General features: G+C 49.7%; 1 protein-coding gene and 1 long non-coding RNA gene across 7 annotated transcripts in view; one reads left to right on the top strand and one right to left on the bottom strand.

Annotated features, from left to right (window-relative positions):
* The window catches only part of BTBD16 (BTB domain containing 16), a 42,946-nt gene that overhangs the window by 16,961 nt on the left and 3,891 nt on the right, over positions 1 to 22,094 (bottom strand). For all 6 annotated transcript variants that reach the window (XM_067709167.1, XM_067709170.1, XM_067709169.1 and 3 more), the window contains exons 3-7: positions 21,764 to 21,853; positions 20,582 to 20,696; positions 15,669 to 15,738; positions 14,745 to 14,875; positions 8,031 to 8,150 (exon numbers count right to left, since the gene is read on the bottom strand). In XM_067709167.1, the coding sequence (XP_067565268.1) occupies positions 8,031 to 8,150; positions 14,745 to 14,875; positions 15,669 to 15,738; positions 20,582 to 20,696; positions 21,764 to 21,853 (526 nt within the window). The remainder of the gene's footprint in view (positions 1 to 8,030; positions 8,151 to 14,744; positions 14,876 to 15,668; positions 15,739 to 20,581; positions 20,697 to 21,763; positions 21,854 to 22,094) is intronic.
* On the top strand, positions 13,955 to 15,027 carry LOC137208683 (uncharacterized). Its single transcript, XR_010935726.1, has 2 exons — positions 13,955 to 14,085; positions 14,717 to 15,027. It is a non-coding gene; the product is annotated as an uncharacterized lncRNA (long non-coding RNA).

Here is a 22,094-nt window from a genome sequence, read left to right on the forward strand (position 1 = left end):
ACAGGTGATTGGACTTTATGACCCCTTTGGACCACAGGAAGTGGCACTGATGATGGCTGATTTGGACAGGTCACAAGTCAGCTCATGCATCGCCCAACCATGCTTGGGGTCCCTGAGCTTGGGCCCTGGAGTCAGACAGATCAGGTTCCAGTCCTGGGCCAGCCGGCCGTCAGCCGTGTGACCCAGCCTCCCCAAGCTTCCTTTTCTGTCCGGGGGCACAACAGCCACACGTGCTTCCCTGGGTGGTCGGGAGAAGTAAAGGTGACAGGGCTTCTGATATGCCGGGCACAGCTGCTGGTCCTAGTGGTACTCCGGGCTTCATGATTGCCACCGTTGTCCCCTCGCCCCAAGGAAAGTGACCTGAACTTGAGCCGGTCAAGTGCATGGCCGTGTTCTTGCTGGCGTTATCACTGCCACCCTCTAACTCGCCGGAGCCATGGGCCACCTCAAAGGAAGTAAACGGTGGCCTCAGCCGCTGATTTTGTAAAATCCCAAAGCATCTGAGCAGTGTGGTCCAGCGCCTTGAACCAATGGGCGTAACCCTGCCCCTGGAGCCGGGCGGGTGGATGGCTGCAGAGCTGGGACGCTGCCCGGGCCTCCAGAGAACAGCCCACGTGTTTCCATCTAACCCAGCTCAACTCCGCTGCTGGGTCGTGGCATCTGGATTCTCTGGGCCAAGGATGAGCACGCTCACCTGATGTAACATAAAGTGAGGGAAGCTGGCTGCTGCGTCGGGACCTCTTTGCATGCCTGTTTGGTGGAAACAAAGGCTGGCATGGCTTCCCCGGGCGCTGAGCTCTGTCTCTGCAAAGACTTTGGGTTTAGCACTGACTATTATGGGACAAGCTTCCGGTCATGGTGTCTGCCTCCTAAAGTTCATGGGAAACCCTTGGGGCATGACCCCCTTAGGGAGGACAGTTCATAGGTCCTTGATACTGAAAGATACACCCAGGTCGGCTCTGGGTTCTGCTTGCAAGACCCTGGGGACAAATCCTCCCTTCTGACCTCCTGAAAGGCAGTGCCAGGAACAAGTCTCTGTCAGACTGGCACAGGTTGTCATTTTAGAGCTGCCATCAGCCACGACCTTCTTGCCTCCTCCAGCCTGTCATCGGTCAGAGTCATTTACCCTTTCAGACTCAGAGACCCATTAGCCCAGCACTTCAAATTTTTGCCTTTTAAATGCATACTCTAGAATTCTGACATGTGCTACAGCACAGATGAACCCTGAAGACATTGTGCTAAGTGAATTAAGCCAGACACAAAAGGACAAATACTGTATGATTCCACTTACGTAAGTTCCTAGAAGAATCAAATTCACGGAGGTGGAGGTAGAATGGTGGTTGCCAGGGGCGGCGGGGATGGGCAGAGGGGAAAGGGGACTCATTGTTTAGTTTGCGTGGAGTTTCAGTTTAGGAAGATGAACAAGTTCTGGACATGGATGATGGCGACTGTTGCACAACAGCGTGAATGTACTTAATGCCCCTGAGCTGTACACAAAAATGGTTAAAATGGTCATTTTTATGTTGTGCATATTTTACCACAATAAAAAAATTAGAGTTAAAAATTACTTAGTTTCTATGGAAAATATCTGAAAGAATAGTTTATATTTTAAAGTGAAGTTTGAAAAAAATTACACACTTGGGGGAAGGGAACAAGGCTTTTTTCAAAAGGTAACTCGGTGTGGAAGACCTGGACGCCTTCTGAAACCCAAGAAGCAGGAAACGGTCCTCTTGGCTCCTGACACCAAAGTGTGGTAAGGAAACAATAATTCTGAATGTCGCTGCCACCACCATCACCTAGCGAATGTCACTGCCATTCAGGACGTCCTGCCAAGTGCTGTGCTGGGCCTTTTCTTTGAGTCAGAACGAACCTACATCAGACCCAACGAGGGGGTATTGTTAACCTCTGCAGCCAGTAAATGGCAGTAGTGGGACTCAGACTCAGGGCCGCTACCTGCTAACACACACCTCATTTACTGAATGTGCTGTTTGTCTCTGCTTCCTAGATTGTAAACTCTGTGAAGATGGAGATTTTGGCCTGTTCTGTCTACTCTTGTATTCACAGCACCCTTTGCAGTGCCTGGTTCTCAGGCAAGTCAGCTTGCAATAATGTTAAGTGAATTAATTGGATGAATGAGCTGGTCCCTGCCAACTCACCAGGCTCAGTCCTACCATCCCATCCCTCTGCTCAACCATACTTCACCTTCTAGGAATGCAGTTCCAGCCCAGTGCATGTGTGGGCACGCACACACACACACACACCACACACACACATACATGCACAGACCAGGCTATTCTATGCCAATTTTCCTATGCTCACAGGGTCCTGTCTGTTGTTACCACGATTATTTGTCAGGCCAAGTCCTCTGGGTCATTTGTCGAGACCCAGTCAATGTCATCTTGACTATGAAAATGAAGATGGTCCTGACCTTTGCCCAAAGGCAGAACTGCGTCTAGAAACTCTGTGTAACGATGATGCTACCTGCCCTCTGCAAGAGCCTCCTGCATCCAGACACTTATATTCCTTGTGTTCCTCCAAAGTCTCCACTCTTACCACTGAAGAAGACGTCTTGGGGCCACCCAGTTTGGGTGAAAGGCCAAGAAGCCACACAGGAGGGAAGTGCAGAAGTAGGAAGGAACTGGGACCTTGCAGAGAGGGAGATTCAGCTTCCAGGGAGCCAAGCTAAGGCGGATAGGAGCACCGCTGGTCAGAGACACAGAAGAAATGAAAATGGCAACGAACACAAAAGAAATATATCAACCTCCCTGCACAGGGCTTGGTGGAGAGATTCTGACAGAGAACAACTGAACCACCCTCATGTCCATGACTCATGGACTACTTCAAAATGAATGTTCTGGTAAAGAGATCAGAGTTGTCACACCAGGGGTGCCCAGGTTCATGATGACTCCGTGGTTATATCTGCAAATGCCATCCATTAATCACAAGAGACACATGGCTGTGTGCCCGCCCTGGCAAACAGCATCACAGTTCATTTCCTTCAGACACCTGTGGGCTGCGATGCTCGGAGTGCAGGGCATGGCTGGGCCGCTCTCCTCGGAGGCTCCCCTCCTTTTATATATGGGAAGGTGGTGCTGGGTTTGTCGGGGCGGTACTCAGCCACACAGCCGGCACATGCTCTCGTTCTCTCTCCAAGAAGCTCAGAGAAGGAATCTGCCCAGTGCACAGGTGAGATCCAGGAAGGCTTCCTGGAGGAGTCTTTGGCCAGCTCCATAAAAGCTGGGTCAGATTTGGACAGGGCATAGGAGGGAGGAGACTCTGCTGCAGAGGTCAGGGAAATCTAATAGTTGGGATGGTGTGGAAATTGGATTCACTGACTGCTTTCAATGACCTCCTTCTGGTGAGGTTGCTGGAATCCACCCTTGCAGTGTCTGAAAGGGACCCATTTAGGGATTAACAAATCAACTAAGGACTAGAATTACAGGTCCGTTCATGACTTGCCCTTAACTCGAAGACCTCAAAGTAAAAGGATGTGTCTGATGAGCTAGGAGCCCCAGGTCCACCCAGCTCCACCACCAATTTGCAAAAGGCGCCCTTGTAAGCCCCTTACCATCCCTGCATGGATTTTATGGACACACTGTTGAGTGAAAAAAATCCAGACCTTTAAAAGTCTACGCTATAAGATTCTATTTAAAATTCAGAAGCAGCCAAGACATCTCCATAGTAAAAGAAGCCAGGATACCCGTTCACCTTGGTGTGCGAGAGGTAGTGACCGAAATAAGGCACATTAGGGGGCCGGTTAGGTTCTGTTTCTTGGTCTGGGTGCTGGTTATACAGGTGTGAGCACTTTGTGGAAATTCATTGAGCTGTTCATTTAAGGTTTGTGCACTTTGCTGTAGGTATTTTATATTTTGATGAAAAATGTACTTAAAAAAAAAAGTGCCGGAACTTCCCTGGCGGTCCAGTGGGTAAGACTCCAACTTCCAATGCAGGGGGTGCAGGTTCGATCCCTGGTCGGGGAGCTAAGATCCCACATGCCTCGGGGCCAAAAAAACAAAACATAAAAAACAGAAGCAATATTGTATCAAATTCAATAAAGACTTTTAAAATGGTCCACATAAAAAAAAAACTTTACAAAGAAGTAGAAAATTTGCTTGTCTCTGGCTCTTCTCCAATTGATGAATTTTTACAGCCCCCACGGACTTCTAAGACTGCTAAGTGAAACAAAACGATGACTTCCTCTGTGGACGAATGAAGGCAATGGTTTTGCTTACAGTTCTTGTTTTTCTTACAAGGAAATGTTAAATTAAATTCTGGACAGCCTATTTGTATTTCTAAATTAACCACTGCCAGGAAAACAGCTGTGTGTGTGTGTGTGTGTGTGTGTGTGTGTGTGTATACACACACGCATGTTCCCTTTCTATATTGATGTATTTAGACAACAATGAAAATAAGCTTTGAAGATGTTCTTAAACATGGAGCTAGGCAGAGAAACTGCCCCTTTCACTGTCCATCGGTGCCCCTGGCATAGAGCACATGTTCAATAACTATTTGTTGAATGAATGAAAAAAAATCAATGAATAAAAGAATACAGATGAGTAGAAAAGGCTTGGACCTATGTCTTTATTTGCAGGTACAGCGGTGCTGAAGGAGTTAACTATTCAAATACCTTCCCTCCTAGCTCAAGACGTTGCTAAGACAGCTGAGAAAAGGAGTATTTGATCTATTTCACTCAATTGCTGCTCTAAACCCTCCTTTCTGGATACTGGGCCAGCCAAGGCCACACCCAGAGTTGCAGCTCTGCCTCATTCCTGGTCGGTCTAACATTCGGGCAGCTTGTCCCGCTGCTGCCACATTATGAAAGCACAATCCCATTTTGGAGGTCCCCATATTGTGACGGTCCACTCTGACCTCTGCTCCCCCACCTGGGAAATACCTTATAAACCACTCTGTCATTTCAATTATTTCATCAACAGATGAAACTTTAAAAATTGGGCCAAACAGCCAAATTCCTTGGCTCTCATACACAAGCCTGTGTACTGTCTCCCAGGGTCTGCTCATCTGCCCCACCTTCTAATGCTCCTGGAATGTCCCTGTCAGTGGCTGTGGAAACTTCCTTGACTAGCTGTTCCCTCTGTCTTCACTGAACTGTGGAGCTCAGCTCCTCTGGTGACTCAGTTCCGGCCCAGGCTGACCGTGACTTCCCACACTTCCACCACTTCCACCCCTTCCACCACTGGAGCAGAGGTGCCTTCCTGCAGCCCAAGCCCTCAGGCTCAGCCCCAGGGATCCTCAGGCCAGCACAGAGCCTGGGCACCACTGCTGCCCCCTCCCATGTCTAGGGTAGGCATCACCAAACTATCGAGACATTATTTCTCACTGAGCCTCGAGAAAGCCTTAGAACTCTTCCTAGTCTCGTCCACCGAACAGGCCCTACCCATCAGTAAAAATGGAAACTTGTCTGCCAGCCCTCCTATTTCGAGCTGCCGCAGACATGGTGTTCTCTGAATTTGGCGTTAGCATGGTCAGACCCATTTCTCAGCTGGGGCAACCCAGCTCTGTAGAAATGTTTGATGGAATTTTATCATTCCATAAGCTGTTATATGCGCGGTGCCAGGTGAGCTGAGGATGCAATAAAGGATTGTAAACCCTTCCTACAAGCTGCTCACAACCTACCCAGGGAGACAGGACGTATGCACCCACCAAGGTGTTCGTAAGGGCCTGGCTGGCAAGCCTCCTAGGGAGGCCCCGCCGGGATGGACTCAGAAGAGGAAGCAGAGCAGGCTGGGGTCAGGGGAGCCGGGGCAGCAAGTGCTGACCCCTCGGCTAAGGAGTCCCTCGGGGACTCAGGGGACAAGCACTTGGGAGGTGGAGGCCATTGACCATGGAGCACCTTATGGGCAGAAGAGTGAGCTGGGACGGGAGGCGAACCACCCGCGGTCCTAAAAATGGACCACGGTCCTCTAAGTCGGAGGTAAGCCTGGGTGACCACGGAGCGGAAGAGCATCTGAGTTCCAGACTGTCTCGTCTTTTCTCCCAAGGGGACACCAAGCCTGCTGGAGGGAGCGAGAGGGAGTGAGGGAAGAAGGGATGTAGGGCAGGAGTCTGAGAACACGGCTCCAGGTAGAGGACAGCATCCCAGCTTGGGCAGCAAGACCATTTGGAGACACACGAATGGTTTCCAACAAGGGAAACCTTGCAGGCTCAGGGGGCCTTGGGGAAATGCGTGTGGAGGGCTGAGGTCTGGGGTCAAAATGGAATCGATGTCGATTCAGGAGTAATGCAGAAGCTATGCTGGTAAGGAACACCCGAGGACGGGGGGAGCCTTGGAGACCCCAGCTCAGGCAGGCCACATGCCTTCGCTCTCTCACTCCCACTTGTTTCTCTCACAGTAAAAACACAGTTCCAATGAATCACCCACATTCTAGCTCATTTCCTATCTCCCAGTTCTAGACATTTCCAGTAGGAGAGCTAACCTGGTGCCAAACAGCGACTTTTCCTGGTGTGTATGACTCATCAGAAAAAGTGTCTTTTGGGCTATTAAAAGAGTGGGAGAGGGTGTATCTAAGACACTTGGGTTCAAAGCAAATTATATAGAAACTAAGCAAGGACGTGTCATTCTGGCAATGAACATTGCTTTCCCCAAATAACGAGACAGGAAAAAGGGGCTCTTTACTTGACATGGTGCACAGATGTTCCAGAAAAGGATTAACTGCGTCAGAACAATGCAAGCAAAACTTGGCTTAAACAGGTTGATGTGCTGACGAACACACGGAAGATGTGTTTATCTGCTAAAGTCACGTGTGCAAAAGAAAAGGAATCTCTTGACTCCCCTGAATGCACCTTATCTTGCTTGGAAGCCCCCGTCCCTGCCGATATGGGGAACAGAACGTAAACCTGATCGTGAAGGTAAGCCTGCCCGTCTAGGGCGGATCCTCCTGGCGCTGTCTTTGGCTACGGGCCCATCACACTCTGCAACCAGCCTGGATGATGCGAGTGTATTTACAAAGTTTTAACAGAAGCTAAAGAGACACCAGATGGATTACTGCCTTCACCCTCACCCCCACCCTGTCCCCCTGTCCCATGCTGCCACAGCTGACGTTGCCAGTGGGGTTGAACAGACAGAAAACACAGGCAGAGGAGGACACAGGGAGGGGAAGAAGATGCACTGCCAGGCAATTTTAGAAGTAATTGGCTGACAACAACACTGAACCTAGAGGCAGCCTCAGGATCTTTCTAGACACCATGCCCAGGGATTCACGACTGAACCAGCTGCAGCGGGCACAAGAGAGAAATCCTCCCTGCCATCCTAGGAATGGGCAGCAAAATGTCTTGGGATTTGGCAGGTCTGGGTTCAAGTCAGGCTCCGTCCTTTATCACTTGTATGATCTCTGACAAGGTATTCATCTCTACTTCAATTTCCTCATCTGTAACATGGGACTAATAAAACCAGCCCCTGAGTACTAGGGAGATTAAATGAGATTACAAATAGAAAGTGTTTATCAGAATTATTGCATTTAGTAAGCATAATGAAATGGTGCCCATTCTTATACGATAATTGTTATTTTTCACTTGAATGTTGAGATATATAACTTTTAGAATTTATAAATTTAGACATTCTAAGAGACTAGATTAATGCTATGAAATCTTTGTACACTCAAATGCTTTTTCATTTGTCCAGAAAATTCAGAATGTTGTAGGCTAACTAGTGAAATATAAATGAGAACGATCTGGTCTGATTTAGGTACATTTTAAGTATGAAATTTTTTAAGGCCAGTACGGTATGGTAACTTTCCTGAATAAAAAGCGCACCTTTTGCATCATGTCTTTTACTGGACACAGAACACGTGCTCAAAGGCACAGGACTATCTCATATTATAACACCTATTATTCACTTTTTCAAGTAATCTGGTGGTTCAAAGTTATCCCATAATCTTAGATCCCTTAAGAAAACTGCATGCTATGCACGCTGAATGATGCTATGAAAAATATCACTGATGCTTTCCCCCATGATATTATGAGCAAACAAACAGTGTATGTACTATTCATCAATCGACAGTAAGTCACGTTACCTGCTGAAAAATGAGAGCACAGTTTCGTACGTCGGCATCGTCTGAGTTTTGCTGTTTAGTTGCAAGTAGACCCACAAAAGAAGTGTTTTCAGAAGGCGGAACTCGCTGAAGGTAAACAACCTGGCCAAAAGAAAAGACTGAGAAGTAATTTTAGGCGCAGCCAAAACCACAGTGTGTAAAAAACGGAAAAATTATAAGTGAGTTTAGGAAGGAGGCAATACCACCCTGAGTCTGTAGGTGGACCCACATATCGAGTTACTTGCTCAGGGTCACTCAGCTGGTAACCTGCATGGCTGGACTGTGAACCTCAAGTCACCTGTCACCACCAGAGCCTGTGTTTTCACCCACTGGCTGTGCTGCTGTTAAACAATGGCTATCACTGAATGAGCTCCTACCAGGAGACAGTGTTCCCAAGGCGCTTCCGTACTTTTTAAATTTAATTCCACTTTTTAAATTTAATTCCACACAGCAACCCTGCAGAGTTGGGATATATTCCTTACTTTTATAGATGTGGAAATTGGACTGACCCTACGTTTATTTAAAAATTTAATGTTTTCTTCATCATGGGGTTTTGTTGGCATGAATTCTCACTGTAAAATATTGCATTAAAATACATTTTATCTCAATGACTGAGGTTTTTACGTGCCCCTTAAATTTTGCACCTGAGCTGAGTGCCTCACTGGTCATATTCCAGTCCCGGCCCTGACTGAGGGCTGAAATGTGAATAACTTATCCAAAGTCACACAATTCTGAGGTCAGACCTGGGCAGGGGTCAGTTCTGCCCCAGACTGGCTGTGGAACCTCCTGCAGGCTAACTGGCCCTGCAGCTGCAATTCCCTCATCTGTAACGCAGTGATTATAGCAGTTGCTCAGAGGATACTTGTGACGGCCATGTGAGGCGACACGTCATATGAGTTTCCTATTGCTGATGCAACAAATTGCCACAGAGCGAGTGGCTTAAAACAACACGAATTTATTATCTTATTGCTCCAGAAGTCCTAAGTACAAAATGGATCTCACTGGGCTAACATCAAGGTGTGGGCAGGGCCCTGCTCCTTCCTGACGGTCCAGGGGAGAATCATTGCTTTGCCTATTCCAGCTTCTAGAAGCCACTGGCACCCCTTGGCTTGCGGCCCCTTCCTTCGTCTTTGAGTCAGCGGCACAGCATCTTCAAATCTCTCTCTGGTTCTGACTCTTTCTCCTGCCTCTCCCACATTGAAGAATCCTGTGATTACACTGGGCCCACCCGGATTATCCAAGATAACTTCCCCAAGCCAAGCTCATTCAATTAGCAACCTTATTTCCATCTGAAAACTCAATTCCCCTTTGCCGCACAACCTAACATATTCGCAGGTTCCAGGGCTTGGGATGTCGACATCTTTGGGGGACCATTATTGAGCTGACCACACATAGAGCAGTGCCTGGGCACAGTAATGGGCTCAGGGGGCAGCAGCTCTGACTCCTGGGTGGCAGGGCTCCGAGTGGCCCACCGAGAGGTTTGGGTCCTGGCTCCAGAGCCCACACTGTGCCTGCAGCCGCACGAGGCATCTCATCAGGAAGAAGGGAGAAGGAGAACTGGGTGCTGCTCTCCATGGAATCAGCTCTGTAAAGGATGTTTCCCAAATGGCTCCTCTAAGAGCTGCCGCCGACTTGCTTCTCTGAATCACTTCAATGTTTCTTAAACCCACTGATATTTTCTGTCTCTGACCATGGAGATGCACCCTGGCTTCAAAGTATACCCTAGCCTCTTCAACCACCACTTTAGTGGTCATGGTGGGTGGAAACCAAGCTAAACCGTGACTCTATAAAGAGCAATGGGAATGTCACTCTCCTGCCCCTCTCGCTATTTCTGGACACAGTAGAACGGTCTCTTTCCTCTTATTTTTTTAGGCACCTATAATGCGTGGGCTTTGACTCTGGCCAGACAGTGACCAAATTTGTCACTGTCTGGGCAATAACGGTGAGCCAAGAGAGGAGACATCACAGAATCACTTGGTATGATGTCCCCACAAGGAACTCTTCGACCACTGCTGGGCTGGGGAGCTACGTATCTTCTGGTGCAGAACCCACGCTTGAGGTCCTCAAGCCCAGAAAGTTCTTTGAGATCTTACCAAAGAGGAGCTTACCAACACAAGGGCAGTAATTGGGAGCTCCTGAATCAGGACCCTGGTTTTACTTTTATGATGAAGGGTAATTATTGAAATAAAGCCCTCTGTCTTTAGGCCAAGTATTAGTACCCTAAAGTATTAGTTCCTACAGGAAATAATCACGCTGAGGACATTCAAACATATTTCCATTTACCTAAGAGCTCTGATGATCTGAATTAAGACGGAACTCACAGAGATCCTAAACTTTCCCCCGACACAGGCGAACATCTGGGCTGTTCTACATGTTCTTATTGGGGCTCACAAGTAGCCATTGGGATGTCACTGGTGTAAAAATGCCTTTAACAAGACATTGTCCTCTATTTTTATTGAGAAAACTGTGTATAAACAATAAAGATCTCCTTCTGAACACAGACCATAGAGAAAGCCGTGCCCAAGTGAACAAGAAAATATGAACAAGGATGTCCACTGCAGCTCTGACTGTCATCACAAAAATGAAGCAAAATAAAACAAAAGGCCATTAGGAAGGGAATGAAAATACTGCTGTCTATTCATTCATCAGAGCCCTGTACAACAATTAAAATTTAAAATGCTAATTAGGTACATACATATCAATACGGCGAGAACACGTCGCGTGATGTTAGTGAACAGAGTACGTTGCAGGAGGTCACAATCAGTGCAATCACTATGAAGAAGTTGATTTGAAATTTAAACCTTTGCAAAACCATACTGTGCATTATTTTCGCATGTACATATATGTAACAAGAATATAATCTCATGGACTGGATTCACACAAATCCTCCACTTTAGGGAGGGAGGGAGGCCAAGAGGAAGGAAGGGGAATAGGGCTGGGCGGGGAGTTGGGCGGAGCACACAGCGGACTTCTGCTTTCCTGGTCATGTTTTATTTCTTAACTTACGACAAAATGCTACCATCTGTTCATTTGGGGAGGTGGGTCCAATTGTGTTTTGCATTATCCTCCTACCTCTGTAACTTTTTTTATAATCAAAAATATGACCTTCCATGTCCTTATTGACCTTGACCATCAATAAGGAATAAGAAAGCCTGGAGCAGAGCACACCAGTGGGCTGGTAATGACCACGGGCATTGAGGCCACTCAGACCTGGGTTCAATTCCCAACCCTCTTGCTGCATGGCAGGAGCAATCCTTTCACGTCCTATAATCTCCATTCCGCAGGGACAAACACGAGGAATACCTCCCTGGGTTGCCGTAAGAATTAGACCTGAAAACCCACTCTGCGTGTTCTGTATACCCCAAGTGCTTCATAATTGGTAGGTATTGTTGTTATTAGCCAGAGAAGCATTAGCTGCAGGAAATACTGTTTGAGAGGGCTGCCCAGTGGTGTTCCAAATGCCGTGGAGGACACGGTGGCTTTTCTCAGGGAATTCCTGAGCCCTCAAGACTCTTTGCATCACAGACAGGAAGTCTGGGGGTGGTGGGACACGTGCCCCCCTGGTTGCAGGGCAGCCTTTCGTGCAGGTGGAACTAGACAGCCCTCTGAGTCCTCCATTCTCCTAAGTCTACAAGGAGCTTGGCTTCCAGAAAAACAGAATTCAGAATGAAGTTTTCATAATGTTAGAGTGAGTGAAACAGGGTCACCGAGTGGTGACCTTTAAGGAGAAAACTGACTGAAAACCAGAGGCCCAGGAGGTCAGGGAAACTGTGTGTTTTACCACAGGTCATTTACAAGATGGAAAGAAAACTCAAAGGAAGATGAGGTCAAAGGGACTTCGGATGGGGAAGGTGAATGGCCTTGAAGTTGAAGCACCTGCTGAGACAGATGTTGTTCCCAAAAGGCTTAGAGACCCAAGCACCACGCCCACGAGCGAGGGATGGGTCACAGTCTACGCTAAGTGGGGCTGAGGGACTCTCCATCCCTGACCCCCAGCTGGCCTTTCTGCACAGATGCCCTGGGGCCATGTGACTTCCCAGGACAACCCAGTGCTCGCTGAGTTCTGTTTGCTGGGAAACCTGGCCTCTGTTACAAATGAGGAGACGGTGCAGCAGTGAGGGTGGGACCTGGACCTTGGAAACCGGAGCCCTGAGCTCGAGCCTAGCCCTGTCTTTTATCATCCCTCTTATCTTAGGGACAATAATTGTACCTACCGCACAGCGCTGTGGGGATTAAAAGGGACAGTGCACACAGCACAGCACACACCCAGAAGTGCTCAGTAAAAGTTAATTCACCCGAAGCTCCTTTCTTAAGCAGGTGTGGTCCGTGGTGTCAGGCCCACCAGCCACTAAGATGAGAAGCCTGGTAAATTTCTAACCATCTCCCCGGGCGCTGGGTGTGGCCCAAGGCCCCTCTTTCCATGCCCTCTGTTCCCCACCTCCCTCCAGCTTCAAGGCAGCTGGACGTCAACCAGGCGAGGAGAGTTCACCTCGGAAGACAAGACGGCAGCATAAGGTCCAGGAGCTGAGGGCCTGGTCCCTCTGGGGCACACATGCTGACGACATGCCTGAGGCCTCCCAGGCTCTTCCCTCCCTCCAGGTAGCCCGGCACTGTCTGTGAAGACAGACAGCTCCTGGGGTGAAGCCAGAGGAGCAGGACCCAGTGTCCACATCAGTCATGTCTCCCCAAACTTGTGAGTCTAGACGCCTGACACGTAATATTCTTGACCTCTTTTCCTGCCCAGCCAGCCTTTTCTAGGGCGTATCCCATCGCTAACATTCTGGTTGTGGTCAGACATTCTTTTTCCCTTCCTTGGTTAAATGTTACCGGGGTGAGACAGCTCAGGCTTTCCAAGGGAGGGACAATGTCATGAAAAGTCTAAGGGCTGTCATGTTTATCTTTTCTTCAAGGGTTGCACAACCTTTGCTCCATGGAGGGTGGGGAGAAAGCGCTTGTGGAAAAGCCATGGAGAGCAGGGCAAAATGACCCTGGGAGCCCCCGGCTCCCCCCTGGCAGGGCCTGGCATTGCTCTTGGGGCCCGAGTTCCTGAGGTCTTCTTAGATAATACAGAGGTTAGAGGTCTCCCTCAACACCAGAACCCAGAACGTTGTTCTGTCAACCTCATTTCCCTGTAAGTCTGAGGGCATTGCCAGCTACTGAGTCAATTCAAACCAACAGGAGAACAAATCCTTCCAGGTCTAATTCCTGAAATCGGAACGCTTTCCACCACACATGCATGAGGAAACATTTATTTCCTAATATACCATCATAACTTTTCGTAGAATTTTGTCTTCAGTTTTGTAATTCACCCAAAGGGAATACCATCTCGGTAACTTGGCAGTGGGTATCAAGAACCTTTTAAAAAGTCCCCCAAAGACACAACAACTAAATGCAATACATGTTCCTAACCTGATCCTGCATTGGAGGAAAAAAGATGCTATAAAGGACAGTGTTGAGTCAATGCATCACTTGTGTAAGGTATCACATCAATGTCAAATTTCCTGAAGTTGTTAACTGCACTGGGATTATAACAGAAGAATTCTCTTTATTAGAAAATATACATTGAAGCATTCAGGGGTAAGGGAACATGATATATGCAACTTTCCCTCAAAGGGTTAAAAAATGTGTGTTAATAGATACACACACAGATGCAAATGATAAAGCAAACAGGACAGAGATTGAACGAAGCAGGGTAAAGGGTACTGAGATATTCTTTGTACTTTTCTTGTTATCTAATTTGTTTGAAATTATTTTCAAATAAAATATTTTTTTAAATACTAATAAAAACAAAGTCCTTTTGGCTTGGTAATTTCACTTTTAGGAATTCTCTGTGGGAAAATAATATGAGATGAAAATAAATGTACGTTGAACGATGTCACGAAGGTACTATTTATATCAGTGAAACACTGGAAATAACCTAAAAGGCCAGGCACTGGCCGGAGTCTAAGGAAAGCCCTGTGGTTGCCACATGGGTAACACAGAGCAGCAGGATAGGCAGAGCCAAAGCCCCCTGGGTTAAAGATGCGACTGGAAGAGGGTAAGGAGCAGACCAAGACCCTGAGGTAGAGGTCCCTGTGCTGGTCCAGATGAGAGACCTGGAAGGTTGGCCTCCGGCTGGTGCCCACGCAGAGGCCCACAGAGATGGGTTGCACTTGTGCGGGAGGATGAAGTGGTCTCCCAGGAGCTTGAGCAGCTCGTCAAGGAACACTGGGCGGGGGGTGCAGTAAAGGGCAGGGCACCAAGAGTTGGGTTTTAGCCTTAATTGTCAGAGAGCTCATACCGGCAGTGGTATGTCTGAGTCTAGAGCTGTTCAGGGCTGGAGATAAAAACTGATTTCGGGGTGAGAGCTCTTTCCTTTTTCCCTTTTCCCTGGTTTCCAAAGTTTCCACAATGAATGTGTCTTAATATTGACAGAGTTTTAAAAAATTATTTAGGCAATTAATTAATTACCAGGTGGGTAATGAGACAGCGGGCACCCCGAGGGTCCCTACTCTGATGAATAGCACTCTTCCCCATGCCCGAGTACAGTACCCACGTTTGGGCCCCCCCCCGAGGCCAGGCTGTCCAAGAGGGAGGGACGTTTGGGATGGAGAAGGCACTGCACACTGGGCATGTCCAGCAGGGGTGTGGACGCAGGCCCCCCTAACACCTCCCTCCCCCCATCCCAGGGGCAGCTTGCCGGGAGCCAGCTCTCACCTGGGGGACCTCAGCACTTTGTGGAGCAGCTCCTGCGGGATTTTCCGGAGGTGGATCTGCGTCCCCACCAGAGGGACCAAGTTAATCTCCATCCACTTCTCGCAGGCAGTGGTGAGCGGCTCTTCCTTGTACTGCGAAGGCAAGAAAAGCGCATGGAGAAAGGAATCCCTGAACTTGCAGCGCCCTCTTCTGGAAGGCGACGATGCTACACGCGTGCTCTCGGGAAGGCCGCGCTGCAGCCCTGCTCAAAGCGCTTCTTCAAAACATAAATGGCAGCAGGTAACCCACGTTATCTGAGTGTTTGCTACGCTCAAGGCACTGCACTAGGTTGATTCAAATCAATCCTCACTGCTACCCTATGAGGTCGGTTCATTATTATTCCTATTTTACCGAGGGAAAAACTGAGGCTCCAAAATTCCTGCTCTTGCCTGAGGTCACACAGCTAGGGAAGTGGTTTGACCACAGGGCTTGCAAGCTGAAATCTCTGAACTGAGGTCTGTGACCGATCACAGACGCCGCTCCCCCCGCACCCCTGCCACCCCTTGGGTCTCAGTTTTCTCCTCTGATAATCAGAGTGTTAGATTACATCATTTACTGCCAACCCTGACACCCTGACTGAGCCCAGGGGGCGACAAATTTCCCTCAACCCCACCAAGAATGTCCTGGAATGTTGTCTGCTGTTTTGGCAAGAAACGCTGGCTTTCCCCTCCCCACCCCCTCACCCCCCAGATTAAAGCTTTTCTACTTTTTGGAGTGTTAAGATATTCTTTGAAACATAAAATGATTTTTAAAGATTGTTCACTTGGCACTGTTAGGTTGGTGCTATCAGATTCTTTGGAGCTGGGCCTGGTGCGTGAAATCCCAGAGTCTGGGCGCTCCTGAGGGCCCCCCAGGTGCCGCGTGCCCTGTCCAGGTTGCTCTCACCTTGCAGCCGGCCAGGTAGAAGTCCTTGATGGTGCTCGGCGTGAGTCCGTTCATCATCATGGTCACACACCTGCAGAGAGACAACTGCTGTTCCTGGAGGCCCCCAGGCTGCTTTTAGGGAAGTGGGCAGCCCCAGAGGTTTTACCTCAACTCCACGCCGGCAGCAGAGACCTTTCAGGGAAGGGAAGGAAAAGAGCCTTACTTTAGGCATGTGGACATTTGGCTGGAGGACAAGACCAGCAAGGCTTGTTGCAAAGAGCTCTGGGCTGAGGGAGGTGAGGCCTAAGGTCACATCCTTCTGAAGGAAACAACGTAGCCTTGGCACCAGGGAGAAGTATTACTGTTTAGAGATTAAGCACCTAAAGGTGCCTTACTGAGTTTTAATTTTAGCCAGGGTGACCATCTGTTTGTCCCCCTGCTGGAGGTATTTTCTTCCTGTACAGACCATTGCGGAGCTGTAGAGGGGCTTCCGGTCCTGTTCCTCTCTGTACAAGAGTAGATTCAAAAAGCAAGTTTCTGATGAAAACCTCTGTCCTTTTCACGACTAGGCCTCATTTACTTGCTTCACTTACTCATCAAAGATCTATTTACTGAGCAGGTACTATGTGCCAGGCACCCTGCGAGGCCCTTGGGTTACAAAGAATAAAGCCAATGGGCCCAACACACGTTAAATAAACATTTAGACATGTAACCACATTATTACAGTTGTGTTAAGGGTTAAAAAGTCAAAGAACAAGGTGCCATAGGAATGTGAAAAAGGGGGAATCTGACCTGATGGGGGGATGATCAGAAAAGTGACATTTAAACCTTGAAGGAGGAGAACAAAGAACTGTTCAGACCAGGAATTGGGAAACCAGCATTCCAAGAAGAGGAAACAGGATGTGCAAAGGCCCTGAGGCAGGGACAGGGGCCCTACTTTGAGGGAACATCAAGGAGATCCCAGATGCAGTGCAGTGAGGGGAGTAAGACTAGGAGATGGGCTGGGGTGGGCAGGGTGTGTGGTGGGGTGGATATGCTGGGCGAGAGTTTCAGTGACTCACCTGTCACAGCTGAGACTAGTCTCCAGCACAATTTTCTTAAGACATGTTCGTGTCATCAAACAGGGCACCAGAGAATAGCTACTGAGCTCTCATACAGAAGCAAAATCTTGAACTCATTATTACTCAATGGTTATCCTAAACTCAGTTGAGATATATGTTGCTCTTGGACAAAGGCTTAAAGGATATCTGGTAAGCCTTGCACATATTCTGAAATGTATTCTTCAATTAAGCCAGGTCAGCAGAGAGCTGGGGAGCTCATTACCACCAACACCCACACCCCTGAAGAATAGCTTTTACTCAGTTGCATTTTGAAGTGAAGACTTTGCCAATATCAAGAAAGAACATTATTAAATTTATCGTTGCTTTTATTCTGTGGATATAGTTGAGGACATTGACCATCACATCACTCAATGTCATCTGATGAAGACACCCAGGGTTCTACCTCCCAAGTCAGTTTTTGGTTTCTTTGTTTTATCTAATGTCATTGATCAGGTTTCCCTTTTCATATTAGCTGCTAGGGAGCTCACAGTCAAAAGTATGGTCCACTTGTAGAGTGTAGGTTTGGTTATGTAATTTTAGCTTCTCCAGCCTTGTTTTCCTTTCTCCTTTTTCTTTTCTTTTTGAACAATTTGTGCCCTGTTATTTTATGTATTCTTTTAAGCCACCAAAAACTTTTACTAGAACAAGGCAAGAAATACTGAATGAAAAACAATTTGGTCATGGTTAAGGCACTTTACGCCCCACCCTCCTTGGATCCTAGGATGGCCCCTTCACCATAGTGAGACTGATCATACCCATTATAAGGAATTGTCCTGAGTATTGGAAAAATCTGTGCTGGGTAAACACCAGACTCTGCTGTCATCTTTCAGGCACGCTGGCAGGTGAGATTGCTGAGTCCCATCAATTCTACATCTTCACCATCCCCTGGAAGACCTGCCCCCTCCCCTCCCTTCCCGCTTCCCCTGCCTAGTTCAGACCCTCCTCTCTCTCACCCGGGCATCTGCACAGGTCTCCCTGCCCACACCAGCCTCCCGCGTCCCCACCGCATCCTGAAGGTCTCAGCCAAAAACACAGAGGGGCTCTGGTCACTCTCCCCGCCCAAGCTTCAGGCTCTCCTCTGCTGGCAGAACCAGGTAGAACCTGCTCACATGACCTCTGAGGTCTGCATGACCTGGACTCCCGCTAACTTCCCCACCCACCTTTCCCTTCATCTTTCCACACCCCTCCCCAACTCCAGCTGCATTGGGTCTTAGTGGCCAAGCACATTCCAGTTTCTATGCTCTCCTCTGCCTGAAGTCCTCTTCTCTCTCACTCTTTGACAACTGCCATCCTTTCAGGCTCAGCTCAAGTGCCACCTCCTCTTGGAAGTCTCCCTGATTGCTTCTCCTCACATGCTCCCTCTGCTTTGATTTCCATGACCTCCTTCTGCCTGGTACCTCTGCCTCCTCCCAACACTCTCCCCTTGAAACTAGAGACTGCCAGGAAGCAGCCCTCCCAGCATAAACCCATTCCCTGAGTGTCTCCTCTGTGCCAGCCTCTGTGGCTGTTTCTGGAAATACCTGCTATATACAGACAAAACTCCTCTCCTCCTGCGGCTCCTGGCCTCGCTGTGAGCCGAGCTCACCGATCAGCAAGGGGCAAACCAGGTGTGAAAGGGGCTGTGTGCGAGGTTCAGGTCCCATACCTCACCAGGCACAGTGTTCTTCAGGAGTGGGTTTTTGCCAGTAGAGATGCACGGGCAGAATTAGCTGGGTTTGAAGTTGGGATACAGAAATCAGTGCTCCAGGAAGCTGACACCTTCACCTGTGCTCCCCCCTTCTCACTGTGAGACTCACTGCTGGGCTTCCCAGACTGGAGGACACCAAGCAAGCCCTGGGGCCACCCAGGCCACTTGCTTCTGGGCTCAGGGAGGGTGGGAATTTCCACTTGCAGAAGTTCTAAGGGCACCAAGCAGTTGCCCACAGATGGAGTTCAGCCCTACCTGGAAGGAAATGCCCTTTCAGCCCTGTGAGCCTGGAGGGACCCAAGTGACCCTCAGGGAGGGAGGGTGTGTGTGTGTGTGTGTGTGTGTGTGTGTGTGTGTGTGTGTGTGTGTGTGTGTGTGCAGGCAACAACCAACAACCATGATCCCAGTTGTGCCAAAGCAGACACTGATGCATGAGTCTAACAAACAGCAGCCTGTGTAACCCGCACGCACACGCTTCATCCCCTAGAGACGGGCGGCCTCGAGTGTGCGTGATTCAGACTCAAGCAGCCATCTGGGTGATTCTGCACCGGCTGGAGGTTCAGCCCAGATGACCTTTGGGATCCCATCCAGCACCTGGATTTGTGATGCTATCAGAGTGACCTGGGGCGCGTGCACACGCACGTGCGCGCGCACACACACACACACATGCACACACTGAGGCTTGCGCTGCCACACCCCTGCCAACAGTACCATCAGCCTCTCAAAGGCAGGTGAGACCCAGCCCAGCTGTGTGCCCGCCCCGCCTGGCTCCGGCGCCTCGGATTCCAGCCCCACCACAGTTATCTGTAGAATCTCGGGCGGGGCCCATCAGCCCCAGGCAGCCTAGGTTTGCTCATCAGTGGAATGATACGCTTGGCTCGGTATCCAGAGCCCTCCCTGCTCCGGCATTCAAGACAAGGCATGTGAAGGAGGAAGGAAATGAATCCGCCATTCTCGGTTCCACCCCAGATAAGCCAGGGCTATGGTTCCGGAAGGAAGATGGGGCTTTGAATCTGGGCCTCCCGTAGGGCAGCTGAGGCTCACAGACAGAAGGTGGCCAGATGCCCCACTCCAAGAGGGAAGCTGGCCTTCCACGTTTGGGGCCAGAGTTATCTCCCTGCACAGCACCAGGAAACAGCCGCTCAGAAACGCATGCGCGCAGAAGCTGTGATTTAGTAGTGATTGTCAGTCACAAGGTTATGCGGAGCTGAAGTCATGTGACACGCAATGGAAGGGGAGTGGGGATTCTCAGGAGAACCCAGACTTTACCCCATCACCTGCAGGGTCAAGGCCAGACTGCTGGGTTCTCCCCGAGACGCTACACGACCTGTCCCTGCCTGTGACGGCGGGCCTCCCGTCTCTCACAGCCAGCCGCCCACCCCATAGTCTGGCCAGGCCGACACGCTGGAGCGCCTTTTCAAGACTGGTCCCCCCCGTGCGTCTTCTGTGGCCACGTCCAGGCCTCTGAAAGCCTGCGTCCCTGGGTTCACGGGGCATCTGCCTCCCCAACGAGGCTTCGAGATGCTCCTGAGGAGCTGGCCCGAGTCATTTCAGGTGCCCCCAGGAATGAGGCTCCAACTCAAAGTCATCTCTGGGATTGAATGTGGCTGTATGGATTCTATAGAAAGTGAGTGGAAACCTGCAAGGTCCCTGGAAGACATCCTGCCCCTGCCTTTTACAGAGCATCTGCTGTCCTCTCTGGGCTAAGATGGGATGTTCGTTCATTCATTTATTCATTCATTCATTCCCTCAGATGAAGAAACTGAGGCTTAGGGTGGTGAAACAAGCCAGGCAGAGCATCCCTGCCCTAAGTCTCCTCTCTGTTGAACTGCGTCAGGAGTTTGGAACTCGAAGAGCGATAAGATACCACCTCTGTGCTCAGGACGTGAGTGCAGTAAGCACACATCCCTGAAAAAGCCTAAGAGAAGGGACAGAATACTCTAGAAAAATGAATCCCGTCAGTGCTTTTCCATTTGCTTCATTTACCTTCCATCAGCATTAATGGCCGACTCAAACTTGTGTTCTATGCAAAGAAACCCCAGATGTCCCAGCCCACGGAAGAGGCATGCTCCGTGAGCTGGGCCGGGAGGGCCCCTTTGGATCCCACCTGGGGCTGGCCCTGGCCGCGCCTTGCCACGCTTCCTTACCTTTGGAACAGGCTGTTGAACTGAAGAACGTGGGCTGCAGCCAGCACGCCCAGCACGTCGTCCATGCTCACCCTTACCTCGCGCAGGTAGAGATTCTGCAGGGCCACGGCGAAGGCTGGGGAGACAGCATCAAGGGCCAGCCGTCAGCGTGGGGCTCTGCAGCCCCGCATCCCTCAGGCACGGGCGCCCTCCCTGCTGGATGAGGGTCCCTGAGCTGGGGGTCAGGGACACATTAGACAAAACGCAACGGCTCTGACCTGGGCGCAGATGCTGCCTGGGCTCCCAGCCCCCCCAAAGGAGTTGAGGATGAAACTAAAAAACATGGAGCTCCTGTGAAAGAATCTTCTGTGAGCCTGTCCCGAGCCTGTGCCTCAGGGGTTCTGTCCTAACTGGGGGTCTGTGGCCTGTGCCGGGAGCTGGCCACCCCAAGGTGTGCACAGTGCTGTGTGCATGAGGTGTGTTTTGTGTTCTCTGGAGATGACATCATCACAGCGGGTTTTCCCCAGAGTCTGGGATCTTCAACAAGGTTAAGGACTCCTGGGACGAGCCGGGATCAATTTGCCAGTCCGTGGACTCAGCTTATTCCGAGTTCTACCTGACCCCAGCCGCGCTGTAGTGCAGTCCCATGGGCTCCGAGGACAGCTGGTGTGGATAATTATTATGTGGATAATTTCCTGATGGCACGTGACAGCACGGTGCGTTCATACCTGTTAACAGGTGTGTCTAGGTGGCCGGGATGGGATGGGGAGGGGCTGAGCCCAAGGGAGGCCCCTGGGGGAGGTCTCTGCTGCCAGCAGCCAGCCAGGGAGGGGCCCTGGTGGGAAGGGGCGGGTCAGTGTTGCCTACGGACAAGGGTGGGCCTGAGGGCTTCCCTGGGCATCTGTGCCCAGAAGAGCAGTGACATCTTCCCTGGGTCTGTCTGGGTACCTGCCTCTTCCTCCCTCCTCTGCATTCCTCACTCTTTACAAGGATGGGGACCTCTCTTTCGCAGAAGTCCCCCTTCTTTTACTTCCCCACATTGTGCCGGCCTCCTTCCCCTCCGCCCTGCGCTGCTCAGCTATTTTTAATAAGGAAGCACTGAACACTGTGTGCCTCCACTTTGGGGTGTTTTGTTTGTTTTTCAAATCTGAGAGGCAGTTTGTTCAACGACACTCTCAGAATACGAGGACAGGTGCACGTTACCAGCTTCGGTGACCAGAGGGTCATTGATCTTCAAGGAAACGATCATCTTCTTTACAGGGCGTTGTTCTTTAATCTTCCCGGGCAGCTGAGCTAGAGAAGGGAACAGGACGAGGACGCACAGGTGTGACAGCCACAGTGACCCGTGCAGGTACAGCGTGAGCCCCACAACTGCTCGCGCAGCCTTGATCTTGGCATGGATCACGCTGTATTTTGTTCATTTTTGTTTGCTTGTTGGTTTAGTGGATGCATCGATGAAATGATTATTTATTTTGAAATAGTTGAAGACTCACGAGAAGTTGCAAAAATAGTACAGAGAGTTCCCGTGTCCCCC

Source organism: Pseudorca crassidens, chromosome 16, assembly GCF_039906515.1.
Source record: "Pseudorca crassidens isolate mPseCra1 chromosome 16, mPseCra1.hap1, whole genome shotgun sequence".
Classification (NCBI taxonomy): Eukaryota; Metazoa; Chordata; class Mammalia; order Artiodactyla; family Delphinidae; genus Pseudorca; species Pseudorca crassidens.